The sequence below is a fragment of the Plecotus auritus genome (assembly GCF_963455305.1).
Source record: "Plecotus auritus genome assembly, chromosome: 6".
Classification (NCBI taxonomy): Eukaryota; Metazoa; Chordata; class Mammalia; order Chiroptera; family Vespertilionidae; genus Plecotus; species Plecotus auritus.
The window spans coordinates 160,803,171-160,819,983 of record NC_137773.1 but is presented as its reverse complement, the minus strand read 5'-3'; the positions used below and the strand labels follow the sequence as shown (position 1 = coordinate 160,819,983).

The 16,813-nt window shown below is 37.0% G+C and overlaps 2 protein-coding genes across 3 annotated transcripts in view; one reads left to right on the top strand and one right to left on the bottom strand.

Moving 5' to 3' along the window:
• Positions 1–16,813, bottom strand: part of RARB (retinoic acid receptor beta) — a 728,677-nt gene that overhangs the window by 11,480 nt on the left and 700,384 nt on the right. The gene's annotated exons all lie outside the window — the stretch shown is intronic.
• TOP2B (DNA topoisomerase II beta) overlaps positions 1–16,813 on the top strand; it is a 63,150-nt gene that overhangs the window by 2,718 nt on the left and 43,619 nt on the right. For both annotated transcript variants that reach the window (XM_080674943.1, XM_080674942.1), the window contains exons 2-4: positions 12,751–12,906; positions 13,818–13,908; positions 15,533–15,596. In XM_080674943.1, the coding sequence (XP_080531069.1) occupies positions 12,751–12,906; positions 13,818–13,908; positions 15,533–15,596 (311 nt within the window). The remainder of the gene's footprint in view (positions 1–12,750; positions 12,907–13,817; positions 13,909–15,532; positions 15,597–16,813) is intronic.

Genomic DNA, 16,813 nt, shown 5'->3' with positions numbered 1-16,813 from the left:
AGGAGCAGGGACATTGAGGTAAGATTGATGTAGATTCAGATCCTGTCTCCAACACATAGTCAGTGTGTCTTTGCACAAGGAACTTAATCTTTCTAAGCTTCTTTTCTCATCTGTAAAATTGAGATAACATATGTAGCACAGTGCTGGGTGTAATAAATGTTTGTTTTTATTGTTAAAGTTCAAGAAATGCACAATCAGAATGATAGTTATCTTTCATAAAATATCTTTGCTCCAGAGTGAAACCAAATAGTTTCTTTGCAAGAGTTCAGGGGTTTGATGCAGTGGTCATCTGTTTCTGAAGAAGGGTAATTTGCTTTGTTGAAACTAGCGTTATGTTGCCACCTGCTTGTGGGTAATAGGAAGAAGTAAAATGGAATTAGTCCCTGACATCATTATTTTGGGGATGGGTGGGTAATGCCATGTGTTCTTGGTATTGACTTCCATTAAGAGGCATGTAGATATGTAGTGTTAACCTTGTCACTGCATGAAAGTTTACATTACAATATCTGAAACCACAAAGCAAAGTGGCTTAAGATTGAGATAAACTTTTTAATAATGTATTTGCTTTGTGTTGAATTTGCCATTATCTAAAATTTAAAACAATGAAAGTATACAATAAAACTATTTTGAGTTAAAATAGCTATGAAGACTTCTCTGAAACAGCAGTTTCTTTTTTTTAAAATTTACGTTTATTGTTGAAAGTATTACAGATGCCCTCTCTTCCTCTCCCTCTGACACAAGCAGAGTTTCTTAAATTCAATTTTAGTTTGTAAAGTTTTAATTAGTAGACCTTAAAGTCTATTTCATGCCGGTCTTTTATCATATTTAAGTGCTTGTAAAAAATAGATTTGTGGAAATATTAGAATACAATTAATCACTATGTGAATATTGATTCCCGCCCCCCCCCGCCAGTAGTACTCGAATTTGGTAGGTTAAAAATATTGTAAAAGAAAATATTAAGCAATCGTGTGGTGAAGGCCTGGGAGGGACAGGTGCAGGATGGAGGGGTCAATGGAAAAAAAAACACAAAATTAAAAAACGAAGGGAATATCTGTAATACTTTCAACAATAAAGGTAAATTTTTAAAAAGAAATAAGAAAATATTAAGCATATAAAAAAGTCGTGGCCAGAAAAGTGTAGAGACTTTATCAATCTTCAACAATTATTAGTTCAAGGTTACCCACCTTTCCCCTTCCCATTATTTTGAAACAAAGAATTATATCACTGTTTGTAAATATTTCAGTGTTTATTTCTAAAAGTATATCTCTTTTTAAAAAAATACTAAACCACAGTTAACACTGTAGTATTTTAAAAGTAAAATTTAATGAAATATAAAACAATTTTTTTGATTGTATTTTTTATTCAAGATTTGTTTTAAGAACATTGCTTTTGCCTTAGCTGGTTTGGCTCAGTGGGTAGAGTGACGGCCTGCAGACTGAATGGTCCTGGGTTCCTTTCCAGTCAAGGGCACATGCCTGGGTTGTGAGTATAATAACAGTAGGTGGCATGCAGGAGGGAGCCAATCAGTTATTACCTCTCATCATTGATGTTTCTATCTCTCCCTTTCCCTTCCTCTCTGAAATCAATAATATATATATTATATTATTTTATTTTTAAAGAACATTGCTTTAGTGGCTCATTATCTCGTTTAATCTGCTAAAACAAATTTTCAAAGCCAGTTCTTTTATAAATTATGTGCCCTTCAAAATGAAATATATTTCAGATAGTTCTCATAGTTAGACAGTCTCTTGCATGTCATGTTTATTTTGGTCATTTTGCCTTTGCATGCTTACCTTACATCAGGAATGCCTCTTTTTCCTCTCTATCAGTCTAAATATTAATTACTCTTCAAGGCCACTTGAGAGTCTCACCAATCTTTTATCCTCCAGTTTATACTCATCTTTTTCTGTTACTCTTATGGATCATAAAATGTAAATGTCTTTCTTTTTTATGGAGCTTTCATGTGTGATACTTTTGTCTTAACAATCCTATATAATAAAAGCCTAATCTGCAAATCGACTGAACGGTGTAATGACCGGTGGAACAACTGGTCCCCATGGCGTGCACTGTCCACCAGGGGGCAGACGCTCAACGCAGAAGCTGCCCTCAGCCTGCAGGCCCCAGGCCAGCCAAAGTGGGTGCCAGCGGGGGCCCCTGGATCACCCCGCCAGTTGCCCCGCGGAGGGAGGCAACCGGCGGCAGCGGTGGGGTGATCGGGAGGCAGGGCCGGCCGGTGAGTGGGCAGCGCCACCTCCTGCCGCTGCCACCGCTGGTCGCCTCCCCTGGCAGTGGGGTAATTGGGGGGCAGGGCCAGTGAGCAGGCAGCGCCAGGCTGGCCAAGGCGGGTGCCAGCGGGGGCCCCCCTGATCGCCCTGCTGGTTATCCCACAGATCGACCCTGATTGCCAGCCAGGCCTAGGGACCCTATCCATGCATGAATTTCGTGCACCAGGCCTCTAGTTAGATTATAAACTCCTGAAGGCAGAGACCATGTATTTTACTAGTTTATATCCATGTAGTGTTTAGTAGCAAAGAGCTGAATGCAACCTCAGTTATTGTTACAAATTGGATAATTAATATGCTTAACTTCCTGAAAATTCATCTGTCATTATAAGAACAAGTGGTCAAGTAGCAATGTTTTTTAGATACATTCTCAAATAACATAATAGCAGTATTTAGTAACATTTTTTTATAAACTGTGCTAGCTTTTCTGAATATAAGTGAGTGTGTTCGCCTGGATGGTTTCAAATCTGTTCAGTACTTGGGTGGTAGCAGCAGTTGCATTTTTCCAGTTATTTATTTTTTTTAAATAAGCCAATTTTTAAAATACAAATATGACCCATTTTAAAAAAAAATTTTTTATTGATCTTAGAGAGGTAGGGAGAGAAAGATAGAAACATCAAGGAGAGAGAATCATTGATCGGCTGCCTCCTGCATGCCCCACACTGGGAATTGAGCCTGCAACCCAGGCATGTGCCCTGACCTGGAATTGAACTGTGACCTCCTGGTTCATAGGTCAGCGGTCAACCACTGAGCCATGCAGGCCTATTAAGGTGATTTTTATTTAAAGAAAAGGTATAATTATTTATATTTTCAGAGAAGGAAACAGGCCTAGAGATTAGGTAACAAACTATTGGGGTATGGCTAAGGCAAAAGTGGGATTTAAACCAGGTTTATGTTCTTAACCAGTATTTACTCTGCCCCTTCCATATGAAAACATTAAGAACAAAACAACTCGTCTTTTATACCCTGATGTGACAGGATAAACAAAGCCTTCTTGGGATATATCTATAACTTTTTTCTACTAACCTTTTTCTTTCACACAAAAAGTTAGGAAGTACATTTCCCTTACACGGTATATAACTTTTGTATAACATAATACTCTTTTAAGAGTATGGGCTATGAAATCACATTATTTGGTTTCATAATTCAGCTTCTTCAAGTACTAGCTTTGTTGGTTTTGGGAAAACACCTAACTTCTTTAGACCTTAGTTTCCTCATCTGTAAAAAAGGATCATAATAAGTGTTGACTTTATGGAGCTCTTATGAATGAATAAGAAAATTTGAGGATGAATTGAAATTATTCATATAATTCCTATAATACTTGGCACATAGTAAGCTCCCAAATGGGTTTTCCTCTTTTTTAAATCCAGTGATAAGTTTTTTCATTTATTTTATCTCAGAGAAAGTGTATTTTTTAATATCCTATCTAATAAAAGAGTAATATGCAAATTGACCATCACTCCAACACACAAGATGGCTGCCCCCATGTGGTCAAAGATGGCTGTCCCCATGTGGACACAAGATGGCCGCCAGAAGATGGCCAGCAGGGGAGGCAGTTGGGAGGGACCAGGTTGACAGAGGAGGGAAGTTGGGGGTGACCGGGCCTGCAGGGGAGGGCAGTTAGGGGTGACCAGACCTGCAGGGGAGGGCAGTTGGGGGGACCAGGCCTGTAGGGGAGGGCAGTTAGGGGTGACCAGGCCTGCAGGGGAGGGCAGTTAGGGGCAAACAGGCTGGCAGGGGAGCAGTTAGGCATCAATCAGGCTGGCAGGGGAGTGGTTAGGGGGTGATCAGGCTGTCAGGCAGAAGCGGTAAGGGCAGGGGTGGGCAAACTTTTTTTTTTTTTTTTTTTAAATATATTTTATTGATTTTTTACAGAGAGGAAGGGAGAAGGATAGAGAGTTAGAAACATCGATGAGAGAGAAACATCAATCAGCTGCCTCCTGCACACCCCCTACTGGGGATGTGCCCGCAACCAAGGTACATGCCCTTGACCGGAATCGAACCTAGGACCCTTCAATCCGCAGGCCGACGCTCTATCCACTGAGCCAAACCGGTTTCGGCTGGTGGGCAAACTTTTTGACTCGAGGGCCACAATGGGTTCTTAAACTGGACCAGAGGGCCGGAACAAAAGCATGGATGGAGTGTTTGTGTGAACTAATATAAATTCAAAGTAAAGGAGCGGAGGGGAGAGCAAGAGAACCCTCCACTCTTTCGGCTCCGCGGGCCGGATAGAACAGCCGAACGGGCCGGATCCGGCCCACGGGCCGTAGTTTGCCCACGGCTGGGTTAGGGGCATTCAGGAAGGCAGGCAGGCGAGCAGTTGGGAGCCAGCAGTCCTGGATTGTGAGAGGGATGTCCGACTGCCCGTTTAGGCCCGATCCCGGTAGGGTACCCAGATTGGAGAGGGTGCAGGCTGGGCTGAGGGACAACCACCCCACCGTGCATGAAATTCATGCACCGGGCCTCTAGTTAAGCAATAATCACTACAATAACTCTAGGCATATTTCACGTACATAACAACAGCAAGGTTCATGTTTAACATCCAGCATCACACATCGTTAGAATTTGTTTTTTTTTATGATGGGAACTTTTAAGATCTATTCTCAGCAACTTTCAGATATACAATAAAGTATTATTAACTATAGTTGCCATACTATACATTATACTTCCAGGAGTTATTTTGACCACCTTTACCCTCCTTCCCTCCACTCCCCACCTCTGGCAATCACCAATCTGTGCTCAGTATCTATGAGTTTGTTTTTTGTTTGTTTTGTTTTAGATTCTTCATAATTGAAATCATATAGCATCTGCCTTTCTCAGACTTATTTCACTTAACGTAATGACTTCCCAAGTTTATTAATATTGTCACAAATGGGAAGATTTCATTTTTTATGACTGAATAATATTGCAGTGTGTGTGTATGCCACATTTTCTTTATACATTCATCCATTGATGAACACTTTAGGTTGCTTCTATATCTTGGCTATTGTAACTAATGCTGCAGTGAGCATGGGGGTGCATATATCTTTTTTGTGTCAGTGTTTTCATTTTTCTTCAGATAAAATACCCAGAAGTGAAATTGCTGGATCATATGGTAGTTATATTTTTAATTTTTAGAAGACACTCCATACTGTTTTTCATAATAGCTATACCAACTTATGTTCCCATCAGCAGTGCACAAGAATTCCATTTTTTCCACATCTTTGCCAGCAATTTATATTTCATGTGTTTTTGGTAATAGCCTTCTAACAGGTGAGAGGTGATATTATGGTTTTGATTTGCATTTCTCTGATGCTTAGTGATACTGAGTGCATTTTCATGTACCTGTTGGCCATCTGTATGTCTTTGGAAAATAACTACTCAGATTCTCTGCCCATTTTTAAAATCAGATTGTTTAGGGATTTTTTGTTTGTTTGTATGTGGGGTTTTTTTGTTTTGTTTTCTTTTTTTTTTTTTTTGCTATTGAGTTGTATGGGGTCTTTATATGTTTTAGATATTAATCCCTTATTAGATACATGATTTGCAAATATTTTCTCCCATTTGGTAGGTTGCTTTTCATTTTGTTAATGGTTTCCTCTTCTGTGTAGAAAGAAACTTTTTAGCTTAATGTAGTCCCGTTTGTTTGTTTGTTTTTGCTTTTGTTGCCTTTGCTTTTGGTCTGAGATCCTAAAAATCATCACCAATACTGATCTCAGGGAGCTTACCATCTGTGTTCTAGGAATTTTATGGTTTCAGGTCTTACATTCAAAGTCTTTATTCCATTTTGAGTTGATTTTTGTTCGATTTCTGTAAAAAATGCTATTGGAATTTTAATAGGGATTGCATTGAATCTGTAGTTTGTAGTTTGCTTTGGGTAGTATGGGCATTATAACAATATTAATTCTTCCAATCCATGAGCACAGAATATCTTTCCATTAATTTGTGTCTTCAGTTTTATTTATTTTTAATTTTTGTTTTTTATCAATGTCTCATAATTTTTAGTGCACAGGTCTTCACCTCCTTGGATAAATTTATTCCTAGGTTATTCTTTTTTGATGTAGTTGTAAATTGGGTTGTTTTCTTTCTTTCTGATAGTTTATCAGTGTACAGAAACACAACAGAGTTTTGTATATTGTTTTTGTATCCTGCAACTGTAACTAAATTAGTTCTAATAGTTTTTTGATTAGTTCTAATAGTTTTTTTGATGAAGTCTTTAGGGATTTATATATATACTAGAGGCCCAGTGCACGAAATTCGTGCACTGGGGGGGGGGGTGTCCCTCAGCCCAGCCTGTACCCTCTCCAATCTGGGACCCCTCAAGGGATGTCCGACTGCCTGTTTAGGCCCGATCCCGGTGAAATCGGGCCTAAATGGGCAGTCGGACATCCCTCTCACAATCCAGGACTGCTGGCTCCCAACTGCTCGCCTGCCTGCCTTCCTGATTGCCCCTAACTGCTTCTGCCTGCCAGCCTGATCACCTTCTAACCACTCCCCTGCCAGCCTGATTGATGCCTAACTGCTCCCCTGCCAGCCTGTTTTCCCCTAACTGCCCTCCCCTGCCGGCCTGGTCACCCCTAACTGCCCTCCCCTGCTGGCCATCTTGTGGTGGCCATCTTGTGTCCACATGGGGGCAGGATCTTTGACCACATGGGGGCAGCCATCTTGTGTGTTGGAGTGATGGTCAATCTGCATATTACTCTTTTATGAGATAGGATAGAGGCCTAGTGCATGGGTGGGGGCCAGCTGGTTTGCCCTGAAGGGTGTCCCGGATCAGGGTGGGGGTTCCCTTGGGGTGTGAGGCGGCCTGGGCGAGGGGCCTGTGGTGGTTTGCAGGCCAGCCACGCCCCCTGGCAACCCAAGCAGAGGCCCTGGGATCAATTTTTCAGATTGAAATGCCTTTTACAGAAAATGTATTTTTATTTTATATTCACAGTGGACATTTTAGCATTTCTTATGATCTCAAGTATCCCTCATCTTCCACATTTCTCCTTGTCCCTGTCTTTGGAAGGACTTTTGGAGGAGCATAGATGGAAGACAAATAGATAGTTTTTGTTTTCATTAATGGTGGGTAGATAACATGACCCTTGCCATTGTTATATAGGTGAAATATGGCTAAAACGGATATTAAGCATGGCAGTTTTGAGGGAGAAAAGGGGAGAAGATGATACAAAAAGGTAATGGAAGTCTGCGGGGAGCCTATAGAACAGGGGTGTGGAACCTTTTTTTTTGCCAATGGCCATTTGGATATTTAAACATAATTTGCTTAATATAATTCACTTAATATAAATGTATGTTACTATGAAAAAAGCTCCAAGATATATTGAAATTCTAGTCCCGCCTGCAGTTGCCTTGGAAGGGCCAGACCAAATGATTTCAGGGGCCTTTTACTACCCCTGGGCTGGACCTTCCCCACCCCTGCTAGAAGATACAAGAGACTCGTTACTGAAGCTTTTGCTGGTCCCACTCTTGTGTGCTTGGGGATGGTGAGATTTCTGTGCTGAGTATGTGAATGAGCGACTCAGTTTCTTTTTAGCACCGACTGGCAGGCCATCTCCATCTCCTTTCACCTCTTTGGCAGCAATTTATTCTCAGAAAAACAGGAACTGTGGGTGATTGCCCCAAATTGCTATATTTTAGGTGACAACTCTGTGCAAGAAAAATCTTTCTTTTTACAAAAGGATCTTGGTATATACTCATTCTAAAATAAGAAGTTTGTTGTATTGGAATGTTTTTTCTGGTGGTTGAGAAGTATTCCTAAAAAAGGTTGAGTCGGGTTTATATGAAATCTATATTCTTTTACTAGGAGTTAGCAGTATTGCAAAAGTCCTATAAAATAGATTAATATTTTAAAAAAGATTTAATATATTATTTTGATGCTTCTGTTATAATTTAAAAGTCCCTGATAATGTATTGTTTAATTTGGCAGCCAGTTTTTGAACTTTAGAAAAAAGTCAATTATGGTATCGTCACAACTATTTTAGCTCTCTGAAGGATATTTATTCTATATTAAGATTGCTTAACATTTTATTGTCTTTAATTTACCTGGGAGTGAAAATGTGACCTTGATTTCTTAGATTTCAGTGTAATTGGTGCTGGTATTGTTTATTACTATAAACAGTTTGGTAATGTAACCCCCCAACAAGTAAAATAAATTACAAATAAACTTAAATAATGTTATCAGTTGTTATCAAACTTTGATGAAAGATTATTTGTAATGCTCTTGGTAATTGATTATTTTAAAAGACATATTGTTGATTTTTAGTCAATGTGGAATACTTAAGTATAATTATGATAGTACAATATATCATTACTATGAATGCATCAAAAAAAGAAAAGGTTAAATTATTTTGAATCCAAAAATCCTTCTTTTCAATATTTAAAATGAGTATAATTCTTTTAGCTTACAGTATCAAATATATCACTCTCCTTTATCATCTGTGGGATTCAGCATGCTTTTTATAAACATGTACATAAGAGTTTGCTGGTCTCTTTTTGTTCAGATTAATTTCTTGATTTTTTTCTGAATATTATCAGTAACAGTGTTAAAATTGAAAAGCTACTGAGGGTGACCTTTTCTTTTTCTTTTTTTAAAGATAAATATAGTAATAATTACATCTAGTGGTGAATATATTTTTTCTCATTTAATTTCTCTGTTCTTAGGCTGATGTTGTTTGTATTCATACATGTTCTAGGGATGGGACCTCCCACTGAATGGGAAGGGAGAGGGAAACTGCCCTCTCTTGCTTTTACCCCCAGACTTTGATTTTTAATGGCCAGCCCACTACTTAGGAGGCAACTTTGCTAATAAACAAGAGCTGAAAGAAACCATTATTCTAGGTTTCTGTAAGAAAAACATATAGATTTCTCAGGAGAAAACCTTTTTTTATTGCTCATAAGCCAGTGAGCATTGCAAACTACCATTTGTTGAGAATGGGAAAGTAAGACAAATTTGATGGCACTGTTAATTTCTGCTTTCTACTCTGTTAAGGCTGCCAATCTTGGGTTTCACTTACCTTTTTGCCTAGATTCTAATTCTAGTTAGAAAGTTGGGACAGCAGAAGTAATAAGAAGGTATAAACGGTGCCTTGGGAAAAAAGAAACCTTCAGTTTTATTCTAGCTTAATTACGTTTTTACATAGATAGGTTAATAAGATTTAAAATATGTCTATATGTATTCATTGTAGAAAATGAGAAAGTGTGTATCAGAAGATGAAAATGGCCTCTATTTCTCACAGATAATTTTTATTGATATTCTGTGGATATATTTTATATTTTTTCCTATGCATGTACATAATGTAATTTTTTTCCTGATGAATATGGGTTCATTTTAATATACATTTTTGTAACTTTGTTCACTAAACAGTATAGTTTTAATAGACTATAATTTAAAAGTACTTGTCATATAATTTTTAACAAAAATTATAGCAATAGAAGTTTATAATTAACACATATATTTTTTGGTATGGGTAACTAAAAACATTTACTCAACGAAATATCCAGGGTAAAGATTTATATGAAGTTTAAGAAATTATTTAATATCATAATTGAGTTGATTTGGGATGTGTACAAAAGACCTCAAAATGTCTGTTTTATTATGATATTCTATAAATAATATGTATTCCTTAATGCTTTTCATTACTTTAAATAGAATTGTACCTCTGTTGCTTCAACTCTTGTCATGTGATATTTAGGAAAAGATATTTTGGCATAAAAATGTTTTAAATACATTGTCACACTTATTTTCTAACTATGTATATGCAGAGGTGGGCAAAAGTAGCTTTATACTTGTGAATATGTGAAACACAGAGTTTGTTGTATTATTTATTAATTTTTTTTCCATACATACAACTGAAACCTACTTTTGTGAGTCTGTGAAACACAGAGTTTATTCTTGTATTATTAATTGTATTTTCCACATTCCTCATTTTCATGTATCCATTTGGAAGGTGGTGGTGGCCATTGGTAGTAAAGGGTTGTAGAGAAAGTTGTAAATTCTTTTTTCTTTTAATTTAAAATTTTTATTAACATCTATATATAAAAGGCAAAGTGACCGACTGTACGTTTGTCTGACCATCTGACTGACTTGACAGGCTGCTACATATGACGTGCACTGGCAATTTAAAAATAAACGTTGGCTCATGCATGCGCGATACATTATAAAGCTCTTGCTGGCACCAATCACACGCGTGTGTTTTGATCTGTTATTGCCGATTGTGAATTTGGTTGTTTTTATATCATGTCTTTGTTGTTATATCATGTTATTGTTTATTAATCAATTTATTATTTTATATACATTTTACTAATTTTCTTTAATCTACGACACTTCTATTATAGAAAAAGGGAGAATAGTGATATTAAAATATTCTAATAAATTTCCTTTCAATGTACACGAATCCACTAGTTTAAGCTGTAAACCAAATGTTGGCAACCATTATATGGTCATGTTTGCTCAGTGCAAGTTAATGTCGTATGGTCATACTTTCAAATACAGCTTCAGAATTAGTTGCAACAAGTTGTAAATTCTTAAAAAAGGAGTGAGGTTCGGCTTCACTCCTGTTTTCCATACCTGTGTGCCACTCCAGTTCAGTGTCCCTCATCAGCGCCAAATGCGGAAGCCCAAATTAGGGAGAAATGAGTCTCTAGTTGAGTGTAATCTTTAAAATGCTTTCTTTGTGGTGGGATTTGTTTGGGAGGAGTAGCCTCCAATAGGAAAAAACCTTTACAAGTTTCTGACTTTCATGCCAATAATTTCAAAGAATCCTAAGTTAATGATAAGCAGTTACCTATCATCTATTCTATTACCTTTATCATCATTAAGCACTTTGATCAAGAGTGCAATCTTAGTCATTTTGAAAACTTGATGAAACAGAATTATTTTCTTTTGTCCAAAGCTTGTTCAAATACACAAAATCTCTCTTCCATTGTTTGTCTTCTGATTGTTTCATTTCTACTAAATTTCAAAGACCTATGAAGATACCTCATTTTTTCATTGTATCTTATATTTGAGTTATGTTTTAACTCTGAAAAAAAAAAAAAACACAAAACCAGGCCTCATAATACTTTTCTTTTAGTGGAATATCTTATACCAATATTAAGGAATTCCAGGAGGAGAGGGATATTCTCTGATGCTGTTAGGGAGATAGGGAAATCTATAGACGTAGGGAATTTGAGTTTGGGGTCCTTATCTCCTATAATGGTTAGAATCAGGATCGCCAAACTCTGCCTTCTTGGAACTAGAGAGAAACTGGAGTCATAGGGTGCCATAGTAATGGAGCACCTATCACTGAAATGTAAGGAATATGGCATGACCTGCAAAAGTGAGGAATTTAACATTTTGTAAACCATGTTTAGTGTTTATTCTCAGCCATATCAGTGTATACTAACTACATAGGTTACTGTTTTATTTAAGTTACTTTTTTGCCCACTCTTTACCATAATCTTCAATAGGTTAATGACAAGGAACTTAATTTGGAAGTTTTTGGGACCTTTGCAGCTAGCCAGGTTCAGTCATTCTAAATTTGTAACCTGATCAGAACTCACATTTCTTGGGTAGTTTTGAGAACTACAAAAATTATGTTGATTATCTTACAGAATTAGGAGATGTTTATATTTCTGGATTGAATATATGTAGGCCAGTGGTTCTCAACCTTTCTGATGCCACGACCCTTTAATACAGTTCCTCATGTTGTGGTGACCCCCAACCATAAAATTATTTTCGTTGCTACTTTATAACTGTAATTTTGCTACTGTTAATGAATCGCAATGTAAATATCTGTGTTTTCCGATGGTCTTAGGTGACCCTGCTAGCGGTTCTCAATCTGTGGATTCATTGCTACTATTAATGAATCATAATGTAAATATCTGTATTTTCCGATGGTCTTAGGCGACCCTGCTAGCGGTTCTCAACCTGTGGGAACCACTGCTGTAGAGCCTAAGACCATCGGAAAACACAGATATTTACATTACGATTCATAACAGTAGCAAAATTACAGTTATGAAGTAGCAATGAAAATAATTTTATGGTTTGGGGTCACCACAACATGAGGAACTGCATTAAAGGGTCGCGGCATTAGAAAGGTTGAGAACCACTGCTGTAGGCTGTCCTAGCTATTCTGGTGAATATGTATACCTACTTTTTGGGCTCAGTCAAAACTGCAGTTTCATACTATCCTATATAATAAAGAGGTCATATGCTAATTAGGCCGAACAGCAGACCGACCTTCTGGACGACATTCTGGACGAAGCCAGCGGGGCTGCGAGGGTCGAGCCCCTTGCACGAATTTTGTGCATCGGGCCTCTAGTAGTATAAAAAGAACTAGACTGTCAGTAAATACGCTGTTCTCTTAGGACTTAAAAATCAGTGAGCCTGAAAGATAGGTTTTCTTTTCAACAGCAAAATTATGTCGTGTGTCCATATACATTTTAGTTTAGCCCTTGGTAGGTTATTTAAATTTGATTTTTTGGTTAATTTTAGACTCTTTTTGATCAGAACAATGCTGCAAAAAAAGAAGAGTCAGAAACTGCAAACAGAAATGATTCTTCAAAGAAGTTGTCTGTTGAGAGAGTGTATCAGAAAAAGACACAACTTGAACACATTCTCCTTCGTCCTGATACATACATTGGGTCAGTGGAACCGTTGACACAGGTAATTATTTTTAAATTTTATTGGAATTAGGAGATGTGTATTTATATCTACTCTAATAAAATGTTTATGATTATATACTTTGTAAGTACATAATTTCTTGTTTCTGTGCCATAAGCAAAATAAGGAGAGGGATTTAAGAGAGGTAGAAATGTCCTCATTTCTGGCTAGAGATTAAAAAAGAAAACTAGGAGATAAAAACTATCAGAGGTAAGAAGTATATCAGAGGTAAGAAGTATAGAGTAAAATGGATCTATATGAACTTTAAAAAAATGTTCACGCATGCTGCAGTTTACAGACACTTTTAAGTTCTAGAATTTATACATGCACACTAATGACTTAATGCTCACTGTGGACTTGGTTTACACTTATCTTGTTTGATTTTAACAATTTTGGGAAGAAGGTACTGTTATCTATATTTTATAGATGAGGACACTGAAGTTTAAATAAAGTACCTTTCTCAGACCTACAACTAGTAAGAGCTAGGATTCAAAGCTGGATCTCTTTGATACCAAAGTCATGCTGTGTTCATATTATTTTACTCTGGGCTCCTTATACAATAGAAAAATATATAGCTTGAAGTAAAAGTGTAAAGTAAATATATTTTCATTTTCTTTCTATTTTATTTATATACTATTTATAACAATTCGTGGTGCCTAATATTAAAGCTAACTTTTATGGATAAGATACATATACTACAAAATGAATAATTTTTCAATTTTGAGGTTATTAAATTGATTGTGAATAGAGTGACATTGTAACTGAAACAGTGTATGTTATTTTGTTGTTGTTCTTGATATTTACTTTGAAAGTCTACATTTTTACAATATAAATGACAAATGTGGGTTTATTCTATAAAATTGATGGTAAACACTTTTTACTTCATAAGTCCTTTTGAATTTTTCTCAACACAGTTAATGTGGGTGTATGATGAAGATGTAGGAATGAATTGCAGAGAAGTTACCTTTGTGCCAGGTTTATACAAGATCTTTGATGAAATCTTGGGTGAGTACATGCTTAAGATTTGATGCAGCTGTTTTTACTAACGTCATTATAATGTCCCTATATAAGGCCAGACATATAGCATAAATTTTAAAGGCAAATCTTTTTTATGCTGAATATAAATATTCTTCAGAAAATTTAAATAACTTGCTGTAATATCTGCTTATCATATCTTTGTGTTTTAATTGTTCATTTATAAAATGGATGTGTTATATTTAATTAGTAATCCCAAAGTTGGTCTGTGGTCCTGTATGTGCAATAATCTGGGAGTTGCTTAAATCCCAGTCACCTGGGGGCATATTAAAAATAGAGATTATAGGGCCTGAGCCTTGCAGATTCAGTGAGTTTGATGTGAAAAGTTTTTCACCAACAAATTTAGTATTTCTGTTGGGCAGTAAAGTTTAACAACCTTTGTTCTGAATTATCTCTTTTCTCTCCAAATCATGTCAATAATTAAATCATGGTGTAGTGCGTAGTCTAATTGACTCCTAGGGGATGCTTGCACTTGGGATATGTTTTTAGCCAAGGACTTTGTAAAGACTATGCTCTGCCTCCTTATCAGTGCCACTTGAAATTTTCTAGACAGCAGAGTTGCCTGGGTCTGAGCTTCTTCCAGAGGATCTTTGGGAAAAGGATAGGAGAGTAAAACCGGTTACTTAAGTTTTGTTTCTTTCACTATTGCCTTCCAATTCCACACCCAGTTTTACTTTTAGGTATTTATTAGGAACACTAGAGGCCCGATGCACGAAGATTCGTGCAAGAATTGGCCTTCCTTCCCCTGGCTGCTGGCACCGCCTTCGCTCTGGCCAGAGCCGCCTTTCCACCTTCCCACACTGCCCAGAGGCCCAGAGCGGCTGGGGCGGTGTGGAATGCCTGCATCGTCACCATGGCGACGACACAAGTGTCCTGCCCCGCCCCTGGCCGCTGGGCACCTGCGTATGCAAATTAACCCACCATATTTGTTGGGTCAATTTGCATACTCACTCCTGATTGGCTGGTGGGTGTTGTGAAGGTACAGTCAATTTTCATATTACTCTTTTATTAGTGTAGATATTCCTTCTATAATTGAAGTTTAATTTGATAGCCAGCTTGTGTTCAAATTTACTGAAGCAGTGGTTAATGTATACAAGTATATTATTATTAATTATAGTGCATAGGATTTAGAGATTTCTGAGGATGCTAAAGACTTTGCCCTTGTAATTAAAAAACAACTGATTGGTTTTAGCTCAATCTGTCTATAAAATCACTAGTTTATTGAAGATCAAGAGAAAGCAGTTATTTGTTACCAAGATAAAATATAATTAAATTCAATTTTATGGTGTTAGATCTGGAGTAGGGGGTTGTAAACTGCAGATGTTTGCTCTTATTTAATGTGTTTTTATATATTACAAAATTGTCCCCCTTCCTTGTTTTCTGATGGAAGACACGACAGGAATTTGGTATGCTGTAAAATTTAACAATATTGTTTAGAAAATAAGGTTTTGTATTAGATATTATCAGTAATTATTTTCATTAAATATTACCATATGTAAATGTTTATATTAAGTTCTGATGCACATGCAGTTGTGTTCATGTATTTATTTGTATACTGCATATTTCATTACTCATTGAATATTTAATTTTGTAGTTAATGCAGCTGACAATAAACAGAGGGATAAGAACATGACCTGTATTAAAGTTTCTATTGATCCGTAAGTATATTTTAAGTTTAATTTTTTATGCTAAGTTGTTTTATTCAGATAGTCCCCAACTTACTAGGTATTAATGTTCCTCAAAGAATAATGTATGCAATTAGTATTCCTTAGTTTCCCTATTGCTTGAGACCTTGCTAATTTTGCTTTTTCTTTTTAACTAGAATGTTTTACTCTTATAGTTTCTTCTCTCATTTATGATTTTTTCCCCCAAAGCACTTTCTTATGTGAGCTCTTGGAGACCATTTTTCTTCTTCCTTGATGCTGTGGTTGCTGTTTCAGCTGCTGGAGTAATTACTCTTTTCTTAACTTTGCTTTGGGACCCAATGTTTGGGCTATTGCCAGTATTATTCCAGTTACAGTATAAATTAAATTTACTTTTCATGATTTGCATTTGGATTTTTTCATTATTTATAACATCATTTGTAAATTAGGAACTGCTGGTATTATAAAATATATGCCAGTTGTTCAGCTAATTAGATCTCACCATGGTGGTATTGTTTTTGAGGACTGAGGGGGAGTGAAACTAATAAAAATTTTTGAGATTCTATATTTTTTTTAAATCCTCACAAGAGGATATATGTTTTTTTAAATTTTATTTAAGAGAGAGAGAGAGAGAAACAGAAATTGGTTGCTTTTCTTTCTTTTTCTCTTTTTAATGTGTTTACTGATTTCAGAGAGGATGGGAGAAGGAGAGAGAGATAGAAACATCAGTGATGAGAGAGAATCACTGATTGGCTGCCTCCTGCACGCCCCCTACTGGGGATTGAGCCCACAACCTGGGCATGTGCCCTGACTGGGTATCAAACCCGGGACCCTTCAATCTGAAGGCTGACACTTTAGCCACTGAGCCATACCACCCAGGGCTTGGTTGCTTTTCATAAGTACCCCGACTGGGGATCAAACTACAACCCAGTTATGTGCCTTGACTGGGAATCAAATCGGCAATCTTTTGGTGCATGTGATGGCGCTCTAACCAACTAAATGAGTGACTCCATCAGGCTTTTTTAAAAATTTATTTTCTCTGCTCTTTTTTTTTTTTAATATATTTTATTAATTTTTTACAGAGAGAGGAGAGGGATAGAGAGCTAGAAACATCGATGAGAGAGAAACATCGATCAGCTGCCTCCTGCACACCCCCCACTGGGGATGCGTCCGCATCCAAGGCACGTGCCCCTGACCGGAACCGAACCTGGGACCCTTCAGTCCGCAGGCCG